General features: G+C 44.2%; 3 protein-coding genes and 1 pseudogene across 3 annotated transcripts in view; 3 read left to right on the forward strand and 1 right to left on the reverse strand.

Moving 5' to 3' along the window:
• The window catches only part of LOC125488120 (histone H1-like), a 212,594-nt gene extending 196,498 nt beyond the window's left edge, over nucleotides 1-16,096 (forward strand). The window contains exon 2 of the mRNA XM_048620990.1: nucleotides 16,047-16,096. Coding sequence (XP_048476947.1) covers nucleotides 16,047-16,096 — 50 coding nt within the window. The remainder of the gene's footprint in view (nucleotides 1-16,046) is intronic.
• A 378-nt stretch (nucleotides 16,097-16,474) lies between these two features.
• On the forward strand, nucleotides 16,475-17,187 carry LOC109914230 (histone H4). Its single transcript, XM_020513810.2, is given in 3 exon segments — nucleotides 16,475-16,531; nucleotides 16,684-16,806; nucleotides 16,808-17,187. Coding segments are annotated over 3 exon segments (552 nt in total). The 3' UTR covers nucleotides 17,180-17,187.
• A 330-nt stretch (nucleotides 17,188-17,517) lies between these two features.
• LOC109932644 (histone H3-like) lies at nucleotides 17,518-18,963 on the forward strand. Its single transcript, XM_048620992.1, has 2 exons — nucleotides 17,518-17,528; nucleotides 18,317-18,963. Exons 1-2 carry the CDS (start codon nucleotides 17,518-17,520, stop codon nucleotides 18,792-18,794), a joined length of 489 nt encoding a protein of 162 aa, XP_048476949.1. The 3' UTR covers nucleotides 18,795-18,963.
• Nucleotides 18,964-19,191: 228 nt separating this feature from the next.
• Nucleotides 19,192-20,238, reverse strand: LOC125488147 (annotated as a pseudogene).
• Nucleotides 20,239-25,644: the final 5,406 nt, after the last annotated feature.

Consider the following 25,644-nt stretch of genomic DNA (forward strand, 5'->3'; position numbering starts at 1 on the left):
ATGGGCTGAATGGCCTACTTCTACACTGTAGGGATTCCACTGCTGTCGATGTTTGGCTTAATGGTGTGGGGCAATCTATTCTGATCTGAACACCGCATTTTGATGAGATTCACTTTCAATTTCTTAAATAATGGGGAGGCAATATCCTATTTTGTCAGATGGCCGGGATATACTCTGAGGACTTGAATTTGAATCTTGCTGTGGCAGGTGGTGGATTTTGAATTCAACTTTAAACAAAACAGATCTGGAGTTAAGACTCTAATGATGACCATTGTCAGGAACAAAGAACCATCTGGTTCACAAGTGAAGACTGATATGAGAAGGTATTTCTTCTCTAAGGGAGCTAAGAGTCTTTGGAACTCCTTGTTACGGTGAGCTGTGTGTATGTGGGGCAGCAGGGATTTAAGACTGGGATTGACAGATTCTTGATCAGTCGGGGAATCAAAGGAAAGGACAGCAAAGTGGACATGAGGAATGTTGGATCAGCCACGGTCCTATTGAATGGTGGAGCAGGCTCGAGGGGCCGAATGGCCTACTCCCGTTCCCGTTTCTGATAGTCCTTATGGAAGCGAAATCTGCCGTTCTTACCTGGTCTGCTCTGCACGTGACTCCTAACCCTATGTGAACTCCTCATTGCCGTCAGGCCGAGCATGTCGATCCATTCAAGGACATTTTGAGATTGTTACCCACTTGCCACCTTGGCACAGCTGGCCACATCCTGTTCAGAGTACAGAGAAATAACATTCATCATAGTCAGTTTTAGGCTTGTTCCAATTGTGTGCTTTTCTAAGAGGAATTGGTCTGTGTAACAACCCCAGATATTCACAGCTCATCCTGTACACTCTCACTGTCTTCCAGATAAAGTTTGTTATTCTCACCATCCACCTCCTCCATATCCCCACGTTCACCACCCTCCCCCTCCGAATGTCCAGCTTGTATACTCAACACTGAAATGCTTCACCCAGTTGAATGTGGATCAGATTGATGTTATCTGCTTTGGGAGCAAAACCAGGAAATCGGGTTTTTATCCACCGGATTTGGATGTGGGGGGTGCTCCAAGACCTGGACGTACCTCATACACCAGTCACTGAAAGTGAGCATTACAGAAGCAGCAGACGGTGAAGAAGGGAAATGGGATGTTAGTCTTCATAGTGAGAGGGTTCCAGTCCAGGAGCAGGACTGTCTTGCTGCAATTGTACCGGGGCAGACCACATTGAGTGTGCAGCTTGGGGTCTCCTTCTCTGAGGAAGGATGTCCTGGCTATGGAGGGAGTGCAGCCGAGGTCTCCCAGACAGAATCCTGGGATGCCAGGACTGATGGATAAAGAGAGACTGGATCAGTTAGGATTATATTCATTGGAGTTTAGAAGAATGAGGGGTGATCTCATAGAAACCTGTGAAATTTCAACGGGACTGAACAGGGGTAAACACAGATGTTGCTGATGGCTGGAGTAGGGGCTGAGGGCACGTGAGTCCACACTCAGGGGGTCACAGTTTAAAGGAAGGACTGAGATGGGGAGAAATGTCTTCACCCAGAGGGTGGGGAGCCTGTGGGATTTTCTGCCACAGAAAGTGGTCGGGGCCAGAGCAGTGAATGTTGTTCAAGTAGTTGCATAGAGATCTTCGGGGCGAAATGTCTTGTGCAGCCACATCATAACATCCCAACTCCTATACTCAGTGTTATAACTGATGAAGGCAAGTGTGCCAAACTTGCTGTCCGCCTGTGACTCCACTTTATGGAATTATGTGCCTGCACCCCTCGATCCCTCTGTTTGACAACGCTCCCCAGGGCCCTACCATTAACCTGCCCTGGTTTGCCTCACCAAAAATGCAACACCTCCATATTTGTCTAAATTAAACTCCACCTGCCAGTCCTCGGGCCATTGGCCCAGTTGATCAAGTTCCCGTTGTACTCTGAGATAACCATTTTCACTGTCCATGAAGCCACCAATTTTGCTCCTGCTCCTCATTTACTACGTTTCTGTATTGTCCTATTTTCAGGCTGACCAAGCAGACCAGCAACCATCCTGCATCACATACGCCACCCTGAGGCACACAGATATGCGAGGGGATGAGGAACCAGGTCAATACGAAGAGGGGAACGTTTACGCCAACCTTCTGTGGACATTGTGAGACAGCACAGAAGAATCCCTTCAAAGCTTCACAAATTGATAGATAGCAGTTGTTCCTTCCAGCAAATAAGGGGGAGAAGGAAGAGAAGACAGAGGAGTGTCAAGTTTCTGCAGCTGACAAATCGCTAAGCTTTGTTTCCATTCACTCAGCCAGATATCAATTCCAAAGATGAAATTGCCTTGAGAAACCATCTGAATAACTGTCTCCCACAAAGCTCTGAGTGGGCCAATTTCTCCTACTGTAGCATGATCTGACCCTTGATGGCAGGGATTTGAGATTTTGCACTGTCTATTCCTAACTTGAATATCCATTTGATCTCCTGGTCAGTGGGTCAGGCAGATGAGCCAATGAATTGAATCTACTCAGCATTTATTTTTTAATTGTGATGAGCTGGAAATAATTCAAGGCAGGATTGTTCTCCAGCCCTATCTACATTACCCTGTAACTTCATCATTTTCAAATATATATCCAGCTCTCTTTTCATACCTCATATGGAATCCACCTCAACCACTCTCCCAGGCAGCACAGTCCAAATTCTAACAACTCTCTGAGTAAAGGTGTTTCTCCTCATCTCACTCCTCGCTCTCTTGGTGACAATCTTGAAATTGTGACCCCTGGTTACTGACATAGTGGAAACAGAGCATTCTACCTTACCCTCTCAAAATTCTTCATAATTTTGAACACCTCCATAAGGTCTCCTTTTAATCTTCTCTGCTCCAAGGAGAATAAGCCCGATTTCATTAAGCTTTCCTTGTACGGAAAATCCTTCATTCCTGCTATCATTCTAGTAATCTCCTTTAAACCCTCGCCAGAGGGTTCTTCCTTAAATAAGGTGCCCAGAAATGACCACAAATGTAGTCTGAGCAATGTGGTCTTAGCAATGATTTGTAGAGGTGTAGCATTACTTCCTTGCTTTTATGCTCAGTGCCTCTATTTTTAAACCCAAAGATCTTTTGAGTCTGCTTCACAACCGTTTCAACTTGCCTGACCGCCTTCAGAGAACGATGCACATGGACCCCAAAGATCTCTCTGTTCCAATACTCCCCTCAAAGCTGTACCATTGAGCTGGTATTGTTTCTATGTATTTTTGTTAACAAAATGCATGAGCTCATATTTTTCTGCATTGAAATTTATCTGCCAGGTTTCTGCCCATTTGGCCAAATTGTCAATGTCCCTGTGAAGACACTCAGTATCATACTCACAATTCACTCTTCTCCCTGGCTTAGTATCATCTGCACATTTAGAGATTTTATCCTCAACACCCAACTCCAAATCATTTATATAATCAATATATTTATCGATCTCTACCTGTCAGTTTCTCTTATGTAAATGTATGAGTGTATTTACCAGTCTGTTCCTGTTAATTTCTGCTCTGAGAATTGAGAGTGACAATATTAATCTGTATCTGTCAGTTTCTGCTGCGTGAACATGAGTACAGTTACCAATGTATGCCTCTCTGTTTCTGCCTTGCAATTTGTAAACGTTCTGATCGAAATATACCTGTCAGTTCCTGCTTGGTGAATGTGAGTGCTGTTACCAATATGTATCTGAGAGATTCTGCTCTGTAAATAGGAGAAGCTAGATATCAGACTGTACTTGTCAGTTTATGCTGTGAAACTGGGAGTGTAGTTATCATTACGTCTGTCAGTTTTAGCTTTGCGAGTGAGGGTGTAGTTTTTAATCTCTCCCTGATAGTTACAAATCTGTCGTTATCATTTGTTTGTGTGTTTCTGCAGGTATGAACAAATGAGTGTAGTTATCAATCTGTACATGTCAGTTTCTCCTTCTGCATCAAAGTGGCTCAGTTCTCTGAAGGCCAGTATTATTCTCTGTGACTGTATGATCCACTCTGTGATAGTTATTGTTCGGGTGTTGAGGCTGGGTCTTCATCTCTTCTGCATTGTGTGATTTATGAGTTGAGTGTCAGTCCATGTGGGAGGTGAGGGGGTGGAGAAGTTGAGGACATGGGGTGATAACAGGAGGGGAACTGCTTTATTCTGAGAACCATTCTGACTCATGATCACACATTTCTTATTTGATTAGAGAGTCTGAGATCTGTGACATCACTAATCAAACTGTTCCTTTCTCACCAAAATCAGAATCACAGATTATATGGTACAGCACAGAAGCAGACTATTCAGCCCATTGTCTCTGTAATGGGACATTCTATTATGCATCAGTTCTGCAGTAATTGTGAGGAACGTGAACTTCGTCCACTCATTGTCAGTGTTGAGATGGAAAGGACAATTTGACATTAGTTCTGTAGGCACTTGACTTTTAGTAATGATAGTGGCAGTTTTGATATGTTTCCCACACTCTCAGGTAGAGTATATGGATCTCATTCTCCTATGTTCAGTTGTGTTTGTGTCTGAGTAGTAAACTCTGCAAATAAACTCTTTTCAATGACACTTAATTGCATTGCATTTCAGTCTCAGTTTGTTTTTACTTTGAGTGAGGTTGAGTGTGTCGTAGAATTTATCTGTCACTACTGGGCACTATAATTATCCAACATCCTCAGCTGTGATCAGTGATTTTGAGAGTCAATTCATACCTAGAAATTACTGAGAGGCCAAATTTCATTCTTTTCCTTTCAGCATCCACTGGCTGTGTGTGAGTGAGTTTTCCCTTGTGCTGCCAGTCTGTATCTCAGTTCACGTCTCCTGTAGTGAAAGGAACCAGCGAAGTTCTACAATTGTTGGTGCCTGTGGGAATTACGTGCAAATGAAAGGCAACACACTGCTACAGAAAGGATTCTGTGCTGTTCCACCGAGCGGAGACAGGAAACACAATAGGCCTTTGTAACACATATAGTGCAGAGTGTAACAGGGAGTAATGATATAAAGTGTTGGTCTTCAGAACACCATCAGTTTCTTTGTCAGTGTGTAGTGATATGCCTTTCTGAAAACTGCTGAAGTAGCAATCAATTTAAACTGAATCCATTTGCAACTAAGCGAAAAGGCAATAAACAATTCAACTGCATTGCAGATGACTGACCACAGTGTTGCTTGTATAGAAAAGACAATTGGCTAATTTATTTTCTGATGTAGACAGGACATTACCCTGCTCTGTGATGGTGCAAGCAATGAGTGGTACTCTTGTGTTGTTCTATGGTAGGAAAGTGGAAAGGAAAAGGAATTTTATTTACTGTCATGCAGTGTAGAATATTTAAACTGTCAAACTCAATTATTGAACAATCAACACTGTTCAACTCTGCATTGGAACAAAATGAGCAGTTTCACAAATCTACCAATTTTGTCTATTTTTTTTCTTTCTACACTGCTTTGGAGGGTGACTAGTTGATTACGTTGATTCATTGTGAAAATTGTATTCAGATTTCTAGCTATTTTTCTGCAGTACATCCTAGGGAGGGCTCGGAGCAATACCAGGCTCTTTGTAGAAAATTGAGACCAATTTTGAAAGAAGTACACAATTATAAATAAAACTACTCCTGAAAGGTGAAGAAGTGGAGAAAGATGTGATGATAAAGGTGGGGATGGCAGCTCCTCTGCAGCTAGGACACATTTATCCAAATAAAGTGCTGGCTGAATAGGATGAGAATTGTGTTTGTTTTTGATCCGTGCAGACTCAATAATTTGAAGGGCCTTATTCTGTGCTGTAGACTTCTCTGACAATGGATCTGTGAGTAAAAATCATTCCAAATGTAACATATTTTGTTACTTGCAATGTCTATGGAACTGCATGGTTGTTATCTGTTGGAATATGTGTTGGGATTGTGTGTGTATTCGACAGAGAGAGCAAGTGTGTGCAGGTACATTAATGATTCTCTGTGTCAGGTTTTGGGACAGAATATGCATTTGGAATTCACATTATTTAATTGTTGTATGTGACAAATACTCAGCAAAATGTTACTTCTGTCCTTCTCTGTCACTGCTAATTGAATGTTTGTTTCAATATCTGTACTCTCGATCCCAAGTGGTTGTTCAAACTTACAGCATCATCGATTTCTTCACACTGACTGTAACTATAAAAGTACCCTTACTAAATGCAGGTGTAATGCAGTTCTAGAGTGTATATTTTGGATGAGGATTCAGTCTCTCCATCCTCATAAGTTTTTGAGAATGTGAACGGTGAAATTGTTTGGAACTGGGTGACATGTGTTGAGAATATAGAAAATAGATATAAACTGATATTTTCTCGGTGGTGTTTGACCCTCAGCTTGAATGTATCTCTCTGGAAATTGTGTTCAATGTGTGTTTGATTCAATCTGCTGTCACTATACGTTCTATGCTCTGTCAGTGTAACATACCTGGTGGTTGTTAGAAGCCACTGGTCACACTTGGCTTTGTACTGAGGAAATATTACATTGTCTAGGTCCTTCAAGTATTTGCCTGGAGGAAGACAGAAGGGATACCCCCTGTAAATCAACATCAGCCAATATTGGCAATATCAAACTGATCAATGTAACATTCAGTTAATAATCATTTGGATTGTTTCTTTAAAGCCAGCAATTTGAACACAATCAGGGGTCTGATTCCACTCATGCCCTGAGCTGCTCCCTGTCTGTTTTTCCTTAAAATTCTGTACCAATTGAGTGAGATCTAGAAAGTAAACAGCATCTGTACAACTCCATGGATGCAAGTGGGTATGTGGATATATGAGTTTCGTTATCGATCTATACTTGTCAATTCCTGCTTGTTGAATGTGTGAGTATAGTTATCAATATGTACCTGTCAGAATACATTATGTTAATTTTTAAAAAATTAATAGATTTATTGTCACATGCAGCGAAATACAGTGAAAACCTCTGTTTACGAGCAGTACTGGCAGATCATATTAAGTCAGAATGTACAGATCAAAATGTCTTAAGACAGAGGCATGCAGGTTACATTGACGGGCCGTGCATGAGGAGAGATCAACATTACCAAAATTGTCATTATTTGAGGCTAAAGAGTCCATTCATCAATCTAATCACGGCAAGGAAGAAGCTGTCCTTGAACCTTCTCGTGCGAGTGTTTAGGCTTCTGTATCTTCTGCCTGACGGAAAGGGGTATAGGAGACCATTCATCCCTGGAACATCTGGATGACAAAGACACCTACGTTATACTCCTGCTCATTGGCTACATCTCCGCTGTCAACACCATTGTCCTGTACAGACTGATCTCAAAACTCTGTGACCTTGGTCTTGGCTAGGCCCACTGCAACCAGATTCTCAGCTTTCTGCCCCATAGACCGCAATCAGTAAAGATAGACAACTGCATCTCCTCTACAATTACACAACACCAGAGCACTCCTCCCACCCCCCACCCTCAAGGATTCGTCCTCAGCACCCTACTCCCTGTACACTCAAACCTGGTGTCAAATTCCAAATGAACACCATCAACAAGTTCGCTGATGACACCAGTGTAGTAGGATGGATATCTAACAACCAGGAGTCAAAACCCAGAAGTGGGATAGAGGGCTTGGTGCAATGAAGGCAATCACTCTCTCAATGTCAGAAAAGCTAAAGAACTGATCATTGACTTCAGAAAGAAAGGAGAAGAACACATTCCCATCTACATCAATGGAACTGAGGTTGAGAGGGTGGAGAGCACCAAGTTCGTCAGAGTGACAATAACTAACAACTTGCCGTGGACTTCCCACGTAGATGCAACAGTCAAGAAAGCACAACAATGCCTCTTCTTCCTCAGGCGGCTCAGGAAATTTGGCATGTCCTTAAGGACCGTCACCAACTTCGACAAATGCACCACTGAAAGCGTCACTGTCTGGGTGCATAATGACCTGATATGGCAACTATACTGTCCAGGACTGTAAGTAACTACAGGTGGTGTACACAGCCCAGTCAACCTGTTCCTGTCAGTGTCTGGTAAATTCATTTACGTAGTCACACAACAGAGACTGATAGGGATGAGTTGATAACAATAGAACCATAAAAATGTTACAGCACAGAGGGGATGATTCAGCCCATTTTGTCGATGCTAACCCAAAGACCCCCAGATGCCCCTCCTCGTTCTATCTTCCTGCACACTGCTTGTAACACTACAGCTTACAGCACTTAAGGTGTAGATCCAGGTAATTTATCTTTAAACAAGTTTAGAGCCTCTGATTCCACTACTAAATCAGGCAGTGAATTCCAGATACCCAGCACCCTCTGCATAAAAAGCATTTTTCCTCACATATCCTCTGATCCTTCAGTCACTTTGCTTCAATCGATGACCTCTGGTTTTTGAACTCTCTGCCAAGGGAAACATGTTCCTCCTGTATACTCTATCCCTCCCTCTCACAATTTAGTTTTCCTTAATCATGGCACCCCTCAGCCTCCTCTGTTCCAAGGAATATAACCCCAAACTCTCCAATCTCTCCTCGTAGCTGCAATTCTTCAGCCCTGGCAACATTCTGGTAAATCTACTCTCCACCCCTTCCACAGCAATTACATCCTTCCTGTAATGTGGTGACCAGAACTGCACACAATACTCCAGTTGTGGCCTCACCACTGTCTTACACAGTTTCATCATTACATGCCTACTTTTGTATTCCATACCATTGCCAATGAAGGGGAGGATTCAACATGCCTTGTTTACAACTCTGAACACACGTACCACTACCTTTAGAGACCTGTGCACTTGCATGCCAAGATCTCTCATTTCATCTACCCCTCTCAGTATATTCCCATTTATTATCTATTCTCATTTACTGTGTGACCTTCCCAAACTGCATTACCTCTATCAGAGCTGAACTCTCTCTGCCATTTTCCTGCCCACTCCACCAAACCATCTGTATCACTTTGCATCTTACAATTATCCTCTCCGTTAACCCCCATCAGTTTCTGCTGTGTGAATATGTCAATGTAGTTATTATTCTGCACTTGTCAGTTTCTGGTATGTGAATGCGTGAATGAATTTATCATTCTGTACAGTCTGTTTTTTCTGTGTGAATGTGAGGATGTAGTTATTAATCGGTATCTGTCAGTTTCAGCAAGGAAAATGAGAGTTTCATTGTCGATCGCTGCCTGTCAGTTTCTGCTCTGTCAATATGTGAGTTTAGCAATCGGTCTATCCCTGTGAGACTGCTATGTGAACAGGTTTGTGTAGTTATCAGTCTGTACTGGTCAACTTCTGCTTGGTGAATATGTCCCTTATAGTTTCTTTTATGTCAATATATGAGTTTAGTTATCAGTGAATACCTGTCAGTTTCTTCTGTGTGAATACGTGCATGTCATTATCTATCTGTACCTATGACAGTGGATGAGTGTAGTTATCGATCTCTGTCTGTCAGTTTCCGCTCTGTGAATAGGTGAGTGAAGTTACCAATCTGTCCCCGTCAGTTCATGCTATTTTAAACCGAGACTGTTATTTTCAATCATTCTGGCCTGTGAATGTGTGATTTTACCCATCAACCTCCATCTGTCAGTTTCTGGCTTTGAATGTGCGAATGCATTTATCAATGTGTAACTGTCAGTTTTTAACTCTGTGAATTTGTATGTAATAATAATATTCTTCATGTCAGTATCTGCAACATAAATGTGTGAGCGCATTTCCCCATCTGTCCCTGTCAATTCCAGCTCTGTGAATCTGAGAGTTAAGAGTTATTGACCTGCACCTGTCAGTTTCTGGGTTTTGAATGTGTGAATGCATTTATCATTCTCTCCCAGTCAGTTTCTGCTGTGTGAATGGGCAAGTCAAATTATCAGTCCATGCCTGTCAGTTTCTGCTGTTTGAATGTGAGAGTGTCATGATAAATCTGTACCCATCAATTCCCGCCATGTGAAAGTGAGTTTCATTATCAGTTTTACTTTGTCTGTTTCTGGAATGTGAAAGAGTGAGTGTGGGTATCAATCTGTACCTGTCAGTTTCCACTGTTGTGTATCAATGTGTCTTGATTCACTGGCAGCCAGTAACTTCAGAGTTGACTGTCAGTTGGCAGGATCTAGGAGGGGTCATAGAAGTGGGACTGTTTTCCTCTGAGAACCATTCTGAATCAACGACACGTTTTCTAGCTTGCATGCTGAGTGTGGGTTTTATACAACGCATGTACTGGATGCTGGCTCTCTGTGTCAGTACGGGATTTTTTTTTTCAGAGTTCCATAGTATCAATGAGATATTTAGATTCATTTTGTATTGGACATTGTTAGTCCTCTTTCATTAGAGAGTTTTGTTCTGCACCTGTCTGTCTATTTCTGCATTATATTTTTATACTAATATTCTATACAACAGATTGTCATTTCCTTCATCACCAGGATCAGAATCAAGATGAGATGCAGCGTGGAAGCAGGCCATTCAGCCCATTGTGCTTGCACTGGGACATTCTATTCTGCATACTAATTTCCAGTAGTTGTTGAGAATGTGAACTTCTTCCGCTCACTGCTAGTGTCTATCTGGTCGTGCCAATTTGACACTAGATCTGCAGTTATCTGCCTTTGAATAGCTATAGTGCCAGCTTTGTGATGTCTGCAACAGTCTCAGGATTTCATTCTCCTTCCATGTTCGTTTGTGGTTTTGTGTCTGAATGTAGCATAAACTCTGTAGATATTCACTGACCCTGTGTGATTGAGGGATTAATTTTGCATTGACATTTGTCTTTACCATGAGGCTTAAGTTCATTGCATTCAATCTCAGTTTTTTTTTTAAAATTTGAGTGCACAGTAGACATTGTCAGTCACTGCTCAGCACTGTAACAAACAGACATCTAACACTAACCTCTTCTCTGTGTGATCGGTGAGTTTGAGAGTCAATTTACATTTGTCCATATCTGGAAATCTGTGTAAAGCTAAATTTCATTATTTTCCTTTCATCATTCAATGACTGACTGTGAGTGAGTTTTCTTGCATGCTTCTGGTCCGTATAACTTTAAAGACTGGTACTGATCCATGTCACACTGACTGTTTCTGTATGGCTCCTTGTGTTTCTAGCTCTGCATGTCATGATCTGATACTCTTCATGAGGTGTGATTAATGTACTTGTAAGTCAGTTTTTCATACATCGAGAAAGCGTGGTTGTGCTTCTGCAAGAGTCAGTCTCTCGACCAGAGCGTGAGCATGGGTCAAGTGAGTTTTCATCAGTACCGGGCTGACAGTGAACATGGAATTTATTCAGTCTCTGGCATGAAATGTCGATCTGCTCCTCATTATTTGTCATTGTATTTCACAGTGCAGGAGTATCATTTTAAAATGAACATGTCACTTTGAGAAGTTGCCGGAGTTTGTTTGAATTTTCTAATCTCTGCTGCTCGACATGAATGAGTCTTTATCTAATGCCATCGGTGTCAGAACCTGTAAGTGAAGATTGACGCACTTCTCCCTTTGTCAGTCTCTGATCATATCTATATTCTAGATTGGTCAGCCTCTGGTCTGAATGTGTATTCCAAATTTTGTTCACTGGCATCCAGCAGAGGAGAACTTGGAAACTAACGTGATTGTGCTCTAGGGAAGGTTGAGATGAACATCAAGCCCTTTGTAGAAATTTGAAAAAAATTTTGAAAGAGATACACAATGTTTCTTGCTGGACTGAAGAAAAAACAAAGAAAGAAATGTTAACTCCTGTAATGTGAAGAAATGGAGAATAATGAACAAAAACAAAGTGCTGGAAAAGCTCAGCAGGTCTGGCAGCATCTGTGAAGGAGAAAACAGAGTTAACGTTTTGGGTCCGGTTCTGAGGAGGGTCACTGGACCCGAAACGTTAACTCTGTTTACTCCTTCACAGATGCTGCCATACCTGCGGATCTTTTCCAGCACTTTGTTTTTGTTCCTGAATTACAGCATCTGCAGTTCTTTTGGTTTTTAAATGGAGAATAATTTTATGACAAGGATGAGGATAACAGTTCCTCTGCAGCCTCGATACATTCATGGAAATAGAATGCTGGCTGGTTGGGATTAATGTTGTTAGCTGTTTTTTTGATTGGTACAGACCCAATGGGCTGAAGGGCCTTTTTCTGTGCTGTAGACCTCGATAACTTGGGGTTGTTAGTGGAGATCATTTTGAATGTATCATTTTCGATGATTTGCAGTGTATACAGAACAATTTGGTTGGTCCACGTTGTAACATGCACCTTCAGTCAGTGAGTGTGAGAGTATGAGTGAGAGAGGGAGAATTATTCATCAAAGGATTAATTGTGTCCTTCTCAGTTACTGATAAACTTCATATAAACATGTTCCATCCACTTTTGTCCTCTCGGTGAGCAGTTTCTTCCCATTTCTATACTTAACATCTCGCTGAGGTATGGCTGTTGAAACTATCTTACAGCATGATCTGAGATAACAAGGTGTAGAGCAGGATGAACACAACAGGCCAAGCAGCATCATAGGAGCAGGGAAGCTGACGTTTTGGGCCTAGACCCTTCTTCAGAAATGGGGGAAGGAAAGGGGGTTCTGAAATAAATAGGGAGAGAGGGCGAGGCGGATAGAAGATGGATAGAGGAGAAGATAGGAGGAGAGGAGACAGACAGGTCAAAGAAGCAGGGATGGAGCCAGTGAAGGTGAGTGCAGGTGGGGAGGTAGGGAGGGGATAGGTCAGTCCAGGGAGGACGGACAGGTCAAGGGGGCGGGATGAGGTGAGTAGGTAGGAGATGGGCGTGGGGCTTGAGGTGGCGGAGGGGATAGGTAGGAGGAAGGACAGGTTAGGGAGGCAGGGACAAGCTGGGCTGGTTTTGGGATGCGGTAGGGGGAGGGGAGATTTTGAAGCTTGTGAAATCCACATTGATACAGCATGATCTGTTTGTTTGTCTGGATTGTAACTTTGAAAATGCCCTTATTCAATGAAGATTTAATGCTGTTCCTGAGTGTCTATTTCAGATGACCATTCAGTCTATCCATCTTCAAAACCAGTGTCAATGTCAATGGGCTACATACCTGCTGATTGTTGGAAGCAGCTAGTCACACTTGGCTTTGTACCAAGGAAATATAATAACATCCTGGTCCTTCAATATTTGCCTGGAGGAAGACAGAAGACACACCTCCTGTAAATCAACATACAGAAAGTTTGGCAATATTGAACAAATCAACATAACATTAAGTTCATAATCATTAGGATGTGTTTTTTTTTTAAACTAGCAATTTGAACAGAACCAGAGGTCTTATTCCCTGTTGCCCAGAGCTGCTCCTTGTCTGGGGATTCGAACTATTTTTTTTCCGAAATAATTCGATACCAACTGAGTGAGATCCAGAAACTGAGCAACAACTGCACAGCTCCACACATGTGGCTAACCGAAACAACAGGTCTGCATACACAGTTCAATATCCAGCTCCCAACACACTAACTGTTAAATGGAAGAACAAAGGGCGCTATTTTAAATGTCTCAGTTGATAAATTTAATCTGGTGACTCAATTAACTGTCCTTTTCAGGGTTATAACATTCTTCTAGTCTGTGTTTCCACTGTTCACGGCACAATGTCCAAAAACAGTGTGAAACAGAAGCCAAGCAGTGAATTTGCATCAGCGTTCAGAGATTTGAAAACCACGAGAATGACCCCTCCCCTCCCAGCAGCTTCTTGCCGCTGCGTCTCCCTCAGCAGGCCCACACACATCCCGAGAAAAGCCTCTCTCTTTCCCCCAGGCCGCTCACTCCAAGTTCAGGGACAAGTTCCTGCTCCACTCGGCCTCTTACAAAGAGCCCCCGATTCTCCCTGAACTGAGCCCGATTCAGTGTCGGTCTCGGAGCACCCTCTGTGTCCTGCTGGAAGGAGCCTGCTGTTCCCTCGCTTCCCTGGGCGCTGGTTTCTCCATTGCGGTCTGTTTCAAACAAACCTCTTCCACTCACTGAGTAAATGCTCCTCAATGGCAGCGCTGGGGGAGAGCCTCACGTATATGCGCTCCTCTGGGTTGTGTGTTACCATGGGAAATGCAGGGTTACAGGGAAAGGGCGGGGGGATGGGTCTGGTTGGGATGCTGTTCAGAGGGTCGGTGTGGACTTTTATTTGGGCCGAAGGGTCTGTTTCCACACTGTAGGGATTCTATGATGATTCTATGAAGTGTGCTGAAGATTAGGCGCATAAATGTGAACTATATGCCAATGTTTTGTTCTACTCATGTAACCTCCCTTACTGTTTTCATATAGAATAAAAGTTAGAGCATAATTTTGAATGCTCGGATTTCCTCCCACAGTCCAAAGGTGTGCAGGCTAGGTGGATTAGCTAGCTAAATTGCTCGTATTGCCCGGGAATGTTTAGGTTAGGCGTGTTAGACATGGGAAATCAAGGGTACGGGAATAGGTCTGGGTAGGGTGCTCTTCAGAGGGGCGGTGTGGACTTGTTGGGCCAAATGGCCTGGAGGGATTCTACGTCTGGCAGCATCTGTGAAGGAAAAACAAAGTTAACAGGTGACCCTTGCTCAGAATTGAAGGTGGCTGGGAAAACATCAGGTTATATGCAGAAAAAAAGGGGAGGGGGATGGGGTCGGGAGTAAACGATAGATAGAGCCTAAAGAGAGAGAACAGCATTTAGACAGACAAATAGTTGATATTGATCAGGCTGGGAGGTTGAATAGTACTTAATGGGAACTGTTAGTGATTAACAGTAGGTGGTGGTAATGGCAGGATATGTGGTAACAAGGCCTTGTGTGGGGTAGAGTTTAGGCCCAAAAATTATTGAACTCGATATTGAGCCCAGAGGGCTGCAGGGTCCCCAAGTGGAAGATGAGGTGTTGTTCTTTTCGCTTGTGTTGAGCTTCCCTGGAACACTGCAGCAAGCCAGAGACAGAGATGTTGGACAGGGAACAGGGTCGTGCATTAAAGTGGCAGGCAACAGGTAGTTTGGGGTCTTTTTTGTGAGCAGAATGTAGATGTTCTGCGAAATGATCTCCCAGTCTATGCTTCGTTTCACAACTGGGTGTTTTAAGAGGATTTGGACAGTCTTCGTTAATGGGCAAGAGTAATGCAGACTTTTCAAAGAAAAAAAATGCCGGATTGGGTACCACTGGCTGGTCTGAGCATTGATTGCCCCTCCCGAATTGCCCTTGAGAAGGTGGTAGTGAACTGCCTTCTTGAACTGTTGCAGTCTCTGAGCTGTAGGTAGACCCACATTGCCATTACGAAGGGAATTGCAGGATTCTCTCCGATTGACATAGAACAATGGCCAATATATTTCCGTGTCAGGATGGCGAGTGGCTTGGAGAAGATCTTGCAGATTGTTCAGTTCCCATGTACCTGCTGCCCTTGTATTTCAAGATGGAAGTGGTCATGGGTTTGGAATGTCCTGCCTAATTTAATACTTGAGAGAGTGGATGTTTGGAATGTGGTGCCAATCAAACAGGAGCAGTTTTTCATGGATAGTATTTTGCTTGCTGTGTGTTGTTGGAGCTGCACTAACACAGGTGATGGGGGCCATAGAGGGGAAACCTTTACACTACGGACTTGAATGTTGGAGATTTTGGACAGGTTTGAGAAGTCAGGAGGTAAGTTACTTGCTGCAGTATCTGTAGCCTTGGACCTGCTCTTGTAGCCACTGTATTTATCGGGCGAGTCCAGTTCAGTTTGTGGTTCATGGTAGCTCCCAGGATGTTGTTAGTGGAGGATACAATGATGCTGAGGCCCAGGTCAAAGGATGCCTTACTGCACAAGTCTGTGATGCAGTTTTACACTCACACACTATTCAGATTTGTTTTCGCCTCCATCCACCCTAATAGTAAGCTCCATCACTACAACCCCCAATCCCTAATCTCTCTGGTATTGTATTGGTTGTTATGAGTGATGGTGACCAGAATTGGACATGGAGCAGTGATCCTGAAAACAATCCTCCTGTATTACAGTGAAGGCAATCACTATTCCTTCTCCTCTCTGAAAGTCTGACCAGGCACCCACTCACCTTGACCAGTGGTTAGCTACCATCCATCATGCTGAGGAACTCCACGATCTGTGTGTCGGTGTTTACTGTTGAACTCCTGAACTCTGGTTGATATTGAGATCTACTGTTTGCTGTCAGGGCAAGAGAAGCAAATACAATTAAATCACTGGCCATGCTCACTGAAACGAAGGCCAAGCCCAAAGCGAAAGTGACCAAGAAAGCAGCAAAGACATGAACCAGTCGGTGCAACATCTAACCATCTGAACCGAAAGGCTCTTCTCAGAGTCACCCATATCTCTCAGGAAAGAGCTGAGTCCGGATCAAATGATCCCTGTCCCGGCGTCAAGTTTAGACATACATTAGATATTAACTGATTTGAATAACTTTGAATAACTTGAATAAATTGATTTGAACGTCCGTGCCGTGATTTACACCCAGCCCCTCTCCCACATTCAGCAATAAATCAGAGTGATGTCCCCCTCTAACTGTCACTGAGCATCGGTTCAGGCGCAGTCCCTGTTCATCTCCGGTTCCTTTTCACATATTAAGGGTAAGAGTCTCTAAGAGAGTAATACTGGCGCAGAAATCCCGCTTCACAACACAATCCCAAGAAATGCCTCAGTCTGATTCAGCTGGAGGAACAGAATCTGACATTGAAATGGAAGCGGCCGTGTTTTCTTGTTAAAGAAAGACCGGAACATGGGCGTTTAATTGTAATACAATTGCTTTTAAAATATCCAGTTTTTACTACCTTTGAACGTGAAGCTTGAGTCTGCAGAGCATTATGTTCACTGCCCTTGTGGAGAAAAGGTTTAATTACAGATCCATTTCGGACCGGAGTTAGCTGGAGGTGGAGCTGGACATTTCTCTGTCACTCAGTTTCCTCTCGGGGCCGCCTCTCACACTCTGTCAGCTCTTTCTCAGTCAGGTCGGGGCGGGCTGTATAAAAAAAGGAAGGTAAGGCAGCTCGGCTCTCATTCAGCAGCGATTGGAGTTAGAAAGCGTGATGTCTGGAAGAGGCAAAGGAGGCAAAGGCCTGGGAAAGGGTGGAGCGAAGCGGCACCGCAAAGTGCTCCGTGATAATATCCAGGGCATCACGAAACCAGCCATCCGGCGCCTGGCTCGCCGTGGCGGGGTCAAGCGCATCTCGGGCTTGATCTACGAGGAGACCCGCGGGGTGCTGAAAGTTTTCCTGGAGAATGTGATCAGGGATGCGGTCACCTACACTGAGCACGCCAAGCGCAAGACGGTCACTGCCATGGATGTGGTGTACGCTCTGAAACGCCAGGGCCGCACTCTCTATGGATTCGGCGGCTGAGCAAATCGACCCTTCTCCAGCGAACCCAAAGGCTCTTTTCAGAGCCACCCAAAGTTTCCGATTGAGAGCGGAGACCCGAGGACGGACAAAGCAGCGCATAGGCCGAGAATAGTGTACTTCAGCTGGTTATTTCGCATCTTTAACGAATTTTAATTTGGCTTAATCCTTTTCAAAAATGTACACTTTCGATCCTGCGTTACGGGAGAAATTTTTCTAATCAAAAATATCCTTACAATACACAGGTTTTTCGACCACTCGACATTATACTAGTTGTGTCACATTGCAGCCAAGATACAGAGGCAGCATTCGGCCATTCTTCCCATCCAGTCGGCTCTGTCATGCGATCATGGTTGGTATGTTTCTCAACCGTATTGAACCTTATCGCCTTAACCTTTGATCCTCTTTCTATCTCGTTAATAATACCAGTATGTGTAGTTGGCTGTCCATGCCATGTGTTTTTTCATAAATTTTGGGATCCAGACCTCAATACTTCATATTGCGGTATTTCAGTGAACCTTCCAGGGAGGATACTTTGTTCAGTTTTGATTCTAGCAGCCGTACCGATTTTTTAGTGGCGTGTTCTTTCCATCTGCCTGTTACAGACAGCTCCGGCAGCAATTACAAATTGTGTTCGGGCTAACTATAATCTGGGTGAAATAAAAATGTAGCGATAAAGTGATATTCTGTATTTTTATCGGCGTACACTGTAATTAGCTTTTAAGCTGTATAAATCGGCGGTTTTTTTAGATTAACGGTGGTTACACATTCGGTTGATCAGTTTGTCTGGGCTGTATTAAATCCAACGCTTTCCTCCTGCCCATTACAGACAGATCAAAAAAAAATCCTGAGTCCTGTCCGTGCTTGACTGCAAGCTAGGTTTAAAAGAAAATTATGTAATGTATAAGATGTAATTTTAGTTGAAGACGAATGGTGTTTTTCGTCTTTATTTATTTACTCTCAGGGTGAAATCGGCAGGCTATTCGAAATTGGTAAACTGTGATTTCAAATTAACCAATCAGCCTTCAACAACTGTTTTACTGCCTTTTCCGTACCTTCCGGAGCTGTTTATCAGTGGGTTGAGGGACGGGACTGTATCCAATCCCAGCTCTAAGGCGGGCTCTTCATTCCCTTAAATAGGCAGCACCGCAGCAGGCTCAGCATTGATAGCAGCAGCCTATGTGTGTTTTACAGAGAGTGGAAGAAAATAGCCAGAACCAAGCAGACAGCGCGCAAATCCACCGGAGGGAAAGCTCCCCGCAAGCTGCTGGCGACCAAAGCAGCCCGCAAGAGCGCTCCGGCCACGGGCGGAGTGAAGAAGCCTCATCGCTACAGGCCCGGCACGGTGGCTCTGCGGGAGATCCGCCGCTACCAGAAATCGACCGAGCTGCTGATCCACAAACTGTCCTTCGAGCGCTTGGTGCGGGAGATCGCTCAGGACTTCAAGACCGACCTGCACTTCCAGAGCTCGGCCGTGATGGCCCTGCAGGAGGCCAGCGAGGCTTACCTGGTGGGGCTGTTTGAGGACACCAACCTGTGTGCCATCCACGCCAAGCGAGTCACCATCATGCCCAAAGATATCCAGCTGGCCCGCCGGATCCGTGGCGAGCGCGCCTGAACGGAATCTGCACATTAACCCCGAGAAACACAACGGCTCTTTTCAGAGCCTTTAAACCAGCCAGAGTGAGCAGCAATCAGTAGGGACCCTTGCTTGTTTTATAATACACCTATGCTTTTCTGTTGTTGCGCTCCATCGTTTCGGCTGTTATTAAAGAAATTGAATCAGACTGAGAAGTGCATTTGTCACATTAATTTGAAGACAAAATTCAAGCAGCGGCAGCGAAGTTAGAAATTGATCGCAGAACATAACTGAAGGTTCCGTGTATACATGAGATATATGATTGACAGAAAGCAACAATCGGTAGGCGCTATTTCCTTGTTTAATGTAAACACACAGCGTGCTGTTGCTGCAGTTTGTCAATGCGGCAGCAATTACAGGAACTGAATGGGTCTGGGAGATGCGGTCATGCCACGACAAAAGTTATAACTTGAGATTTTAGCAGTCGTCACAAAGTACAATTTGAAGTAGTGGACTCCGTGTCTGCAAAAGCTTACAAATTCCCGATAAAACGCCTCTGTGTGCCCATTGTCTCGTTTGGTATTTCCCGAGCTATAACTGTAAATTTCAAAAGATTTTAAAGTATAGGGCACACAATCTCTCTTTTTCCCCTTCCAGTATACTTCGGTACATGCTCTTCGGAGGGTCGATTCAGACTGGAAGGGCCTCTTTCTGCGGTGGAGGCTTTCCATGAGGTTGTTCCCTGTCAGCGTATTAATAGAAACACCCCCTTTAGCTATTATTTATATGTCCCTGACCCTTACTGCAAAAATCACCAAATTTACTATTCCAGTCAGACAGCTGTTGTAGTTTTATCTTGGCTCATTCTGAAAGTCTTTAAAAAAAAAAACAAAAAATCTCAGTTACAGCAATCTCATTAGAGGGCCGATCTTTACATTAAAAGAACGAATAGGCTACTAGTGACCGTCTAGCTTCTTTTCACTGATGTTGTGGGTGGCTCTGAAAAGAGCCTTTGGGTTGTCAAATGAAATAACGGTCTCTTCACTTTTTAGTGGCGCCCCCAGCGGCGGTTTTCTTGGGCAGCAGCACGGCCTGGATATTAGGCAGCACCCCACCCTGAGCGATGGTCACCCCTCCCAACAGCTTATTGAGCTCTTCGTCGTTGCGCACGGCCAGCTGGAGGTGCCTGGGGATGATGCGGGTCTTCTTGTTGTCCCGGGCCGCGTCACCGGCCAACTCGAGGATTTCAGCCGTCAGATACTCGCACCGCAGCCAGATAGACCGGCGCTCCGGCACCCACACGCTCAGCATAGTTACCCTTTCTCAGGAGTCTGTGAACACGGCCCACCGGGAACTGCAGGCCAGCCCGGGACGACCGGGACTTCGCCTTGGAGCGAGCTTTCCCACCAGCGCCCTTTCCTCTCCCAGACATGGACACAACGTCACAAACACTTTCACAGAGAATGTTGCAATGCGCCCACATTCCGGCCTCTTAAATCTTCGGGAGGAATGGTGGTGCGGCCATTGCTGATTGGTCACATTGTTCAGCAGCTCCTAATATAGTTTCAATTCCCAATCAGATATCTGCTTCACTCACCAATCCAGAGAGGGCCCGGGGAGGAGGCCGGAAAATACCGGCGCCAAATCATCAACCGCTTTCATTCTGATTTGAAAAGCCCGCCAATACGTACAAAACAGAAGTCGATTTACAAAGAAGAATGCGTTCATACTTCTGATAATTTACTTTTAGAATACACCTGTATACTTCACACCATCTCTCTCTGATTCCCTGACCGAGCTGAATCGTCTATTTCTGATCTTGTTTTTTTGCCCTGAACCTTAAGAATAAGCGGAAGGAAAAAAGGAGCCCGCCGAAAGTTATTCTCTGCACAGATTCATTTTATTTCACATCAGCACCCGGATATATTGATAAAAGTATCACACAACTATTTCTTTCTCGTTGAGCGCATTACTGCTTTAAACAATACTTTACAATCGCACTCCCTATTGCTCGAGATCAACAATATTTCTACTTTTGCGATGCCAGACCGGCAGCTGTTCTGCTTTCATCTCAGTGCACTTTGAAATTTTCCCGCCGACAGCAGAAAGCCTCTTTTATAGCTTTCTGCAAAACCGGATAGAACGCGCGGGGAGATTTGAAAATAAAACAAAATTCCTTTGCGTGGAAACCGTAGGAAAATACCGGCGCCAAATCATCAACCGTTTACTTTCCGATTTGAAAAGCCCGCCAATATGGACAATACGAAGAAGACGTTTTACAAAGAATAGTGTATAAATGATTACGATTTAATTTCCTTTTAGATTACAAATGGATTCTTCACATAAACTCTCTTTCTCACTCCCTAAGCAACACCGGCTTCCGAAAATTTTGTAAAGTGGCCCTCACTTATTGTGCTAGATTAGACTTCACTGTTAATCTCGGTTCATTTTGAAAGCCTCTCACCGACAACAGGAAGCCCCACGTACTGCTTTCTGAAAATAAATTCGGATAAGTTCACGTCGAGATTTGGAAATTGAAACAAAACAGAAATCGCACGATACTTCTATTCGTAGGTTTCAAATACGGGGTCATTTATTTTCGTTGCCACGGGAGAAATTTAGGGTCCATTACCCACCGGGACAAGTTTTAAAAACCCTCCAACATGTACGAAATTGGAAAAAGTTTTACAAAGAGGAATGAATAATTTAATTTTTCTTTGAATTTAATTCACTTTCACATTACAAGTGCACCCTGCTATATTTATAAAACCTCACATAACGTTCTTCCAGGTGAGCGTGTTTAACTATTCGTGGGACTCGAACAGTTACTTTTCTTTCCTGAGGGTGAAACTCGTGTTTCATACCCAACGGGGCACTGTAGCTTCTGCCCTGATCATGGGTTAAAGAGTAACTGGAAAATATAGAAGTTGCTGAAAAATGACTCCGTGACGATAAACTCACCTGGAAGAACGTTATGTGAGGTTTTACAAAGATAGCAGGGTGCACTTGTAATGTGAAAGTGAAGTAAATTCAAAGAAAAAATAAATTATTCGTTCCTCTTTGTAAAACTTTTTCCTATTTCGTACACGTTGGAGGGTTTTTGAAACTTGTCCCGGTGGGTAATGAGCCCTAAATTTCTCCCTTGGCAACGAAAATAAATGACCCCGTATTTGAGACCCACGAATAGAAGTATCGTGCGATTTCTGTTTTGTTTCAATTTCCAAATCTCTACGTGAATTTATCCGAATTTATTTTCAGAAACATCTATCATTTTCAGAACATCTATGTTCTGCTCGCACAAAAGACCCCAAACTACCTGTTGCCTGCCACTTTAATGCACCACCCTGTTCCCTGGCCGACATCTCCATCTCTGGCTTGCTGCACTGTTCCAGTGTTCCAGCTTGTTCCACAACCTAGAAGAACAACACCTTATCTTCCGCTTGGGGACCCTGCAGCCCTCCGGACTCAATATCGAGTTCAATAATTTTGGACCTAAACTCTACCCCTCACAAGGCCTTGTTACCACATATTATCCACCACTTACTGTTAGTCACTAATAGTCCCCATTAACTACTATTGAACCTCCCAGCCTGATCGTTATCAACTCTGTCTGTCCAAATGTTCTTCTCTCTCTTTAGGCTCTCTATCCTATCGTTTATTCTCAACACGATCCCCCTCCCCTTTTTTTCTGCATATATCATGACATTTTCCGAGCAACCATCAATTCTGAGGAAGGGTCACCGCACCTAAAATGTTAACTTTGTTTTTCCTTCACAGATGCTGCCAGACATAGAATCCTTCCAGGCCATTTGGTCCAACAAGTCCACACCTCCCCTCTGAAGAGGACCTAACCCAGACCTATTCCCCTACTCCTGATTTCTCATGTCTAACCCACCTAACCTAAACATTCCTGGACACTACGGGCAATTTAACATAGCCAATCCACCTAGCCTGCACACCTTGGATTGGGGGAGGAAACCGGAGCATTCAAAATTATGCTCTAACTTTTACTCCATATGAAAACAGTAAGGGAGGTTACATGAGTAGAACAAAACATTGGCATATAGTTCACATTTATGCTCCTAATCTGCAGCACACTTCATAGAATCATCATCGAATCCCTACAGTGTGGAAATAGACCCTTCGGTCCAAATAAAAGTCCACACCGACCCTCTGAACAGCATCCCATCCAGACCCATCCCCCCGCCCTTTCCCTGCAACCCCGCATTTCCCATGGTAACACACAACCCAGAGGAGCGCATGCGTGAGGCCCACCCCCAGCGCTGCCATTGAGGAGCATTTACTCAGTGAGTGGAAGAGGTTTGTTTGAAACAGACCGCAATGGAGAGACCAGCGCCCAGGGAAGCGAGGGAACAGCAGGCTCCTTCCAGCAGCACATCGAGATGTGAGTCTGGGACACAGAGTGGGGCTCCGACAGCGGCACTGTTTCGGGCTCAGTTCAGGGAGATCCGGGGGCTGTTTGTAAGAGGCCGAGCGGAGCAGGAACTGGTCCCGGAACTTGGAGTGAGCGGCCTGGGATGGAAGAGAGAGGCCTTTCTCGGGCTGTGTGTGGGCCTGCTGAGGGAGACACAGCCGAAAGAAGCTGCTGGGGGTCATTCTTGTGGCTTTTCATCCTCTAAACTGTGATGTAAATTGGTTGTTCGGCTTCTGTTTCACGCTGTTTTTGGACATTGTGCCGTGAACAGTGGAAACACAGACTAGAGGAATGTTATAACCCTGAAAAGGACAAGTAATTGAGTCACTAGGTTAAATTTCTCACCTGAAACATTTAAAATAGCGCCCTTTGTTCTTCCTTTTAACAGTTAGTGTGTTGGGAGCTGGATATTGAACTGTATACGCATGCCTGTTGCTTCGGTTAGCCCCATGTATGGAACTGTGCAGTTGTTGCTCAGTTTCTGGATCTGACTCAGTTGGTATCGAATTATTTCAAGAAAAAAAAACAATGAGAATCCCCAGACAAGGAGCAGCTCTGGGGAACAGGGAATAAGACCTCTGGTTCTGTTCAAATTGCTCGTTTTCTTTTTAAAAAAAAACACATCCCAATGCTTGTGAACTTAATGTTATAGACGTCATAGAATCCCTACAGTTATGTTGATTAGTTCAATACTGCCAGACTCTCTGAATGTTGATTTACAGGAGGTGTGTCTTCTGTCTTCCTCCAGGCAAATACTTGAAGGACCAGGATGTTGTTATATTTCCTCGGTACAAAGCCAAGTGTGACCAGCTGCTTCTGACAATCAGCAGGTATGTAGCCCATTGACATTGACACTAGTTTTGAAAATTGATAGACTGAATGGTCATCTGAAATAGACACTCGGGAACTGTATTAAATCTGCATTGAATAAGGGCATTTTCCAAGTTACAATCAAGACAAGTAAATAGATCATGCTGCAACATAGTTACAACTGCCATACTTCAGTGAGACGTTAAGTACAGAAATGGGAAGAACCTGCTCACCGAGAAGATAAGAGTTAGTAAAGTGGATGAAACACGTTTATATGAAGTTTATCAGTGACTGAGAAGGACAGAATTAATCCTTTGATGAATAATTCTCCCTCTCTCACTCACACACACTCTCTCACTGTCTGAAGGTACATGTTAGAATGTGGAACAACCAAATCATTCTGTATACACTGCAAATCATAGAAAATGATACATTCAAAATGATCTCCACTAACACCCTCAAGTTATAGAAGTCTACAGCACAGAAAAAGGCCCTTCAGCCCATTGGGTCTGCACCAATCAAAAAAAACACAGCTAACAACACTAATCCCAATCAGCCAACATTCTGTTTCCGTGAATGTATTGAGGCTTCAGAGGAACTGCTATCCTCACCCTTATCATTTCTTCACCTTTACAGGAGTTAACATTTCTTTCTTTTTTTCCTTCAGTCCAGCAAGAAACATTGTGTGTCTCTTTCAAATTTTTTTTCAATTTTCTACAAAGGGCTTGACGTTCCTCTCGACCTTCCCTAGAGCACAATCATGTTAGTTTCCAAGTTCTTCTCTGTTGGATGCCAATCGCCCGTGAGCAAAATTTGGAACACACGTTCAGACCAGAGACTGACCAATCTAGAATAAGCACACAATCAGAGACTGACTAAGGGAAAAATGCATCAATCTTCACTTACAGGCCCTGACACCGAGGGCATTAGATAAAGACTCATTCATGTCGAGCAGCAGAGATTGGAACATTCAAACAAACTCCTGCAACTTCTAAAAGTGCTGAAGACGAACGGTCAGTCCTCAGTAAAGGGCTCACCTTTGTCCCCCTCCACCCACAGATCAACGAATACCACTCACGCTTGGACATAGAGCAGTTTTTCCGCCGCCGCCGCCTCCGCCTCCATGCTTACTTCTTCAACCGTGAACCTAACCCTCCCTCTACTGACCCCTTCTCCCGCTTCCAACACACCCCCTCCTCCTGGACACCACCCCAAGGCCTCCTACCCTCCCTCGACCTCGTCATCTCCAACTGCCATCGAGACATCAATCGCCTCAACCTCTCCACCCCTCTCACCCACTCCAACCTCTGCCCCGCAGAACGTGCAGCCCTCCGCTCCAATCCCAACCTCACCATAAAACCCGCGGACAAGGGAGGCGCAGTTGTAGTATGGCGCACTGACTTCTACATCGCTGAGGCCAGACGCCAACTCTCCGACACCACCTCCTACCGCCCCCTTGATCATGACCCCACCCCGAGTACCAAACCATCATCTCCCAAACCATCCACAACCTCATCACCTCAGGTGACCTCCCACCCACGGCCTCCAACCTCATCATTCCCCAACCTCGCACTGCCCGCTTCTATCTCCTTCCCAAAATCCACAAACCTGAATGCCCTGGTCGACCCATTGTCTCCGCCTGCT

Source organism: Rhincodon typus, unplaced genomic scaffold (genome assembly GCF_021869965.1).
Source record: "Rhincodon typus isolate 14 unplaced genomic scaffold, sRhiTyp1.1 hic_rhity00000051, whole genome shotgun sequence".
Lineage (NCBI taxonomy): Eukaryota > Metazoa > Chordata > Chondrichthyes > Orectolobiformes > Rhincodontidae > Rhincodon > Rhincodon typus.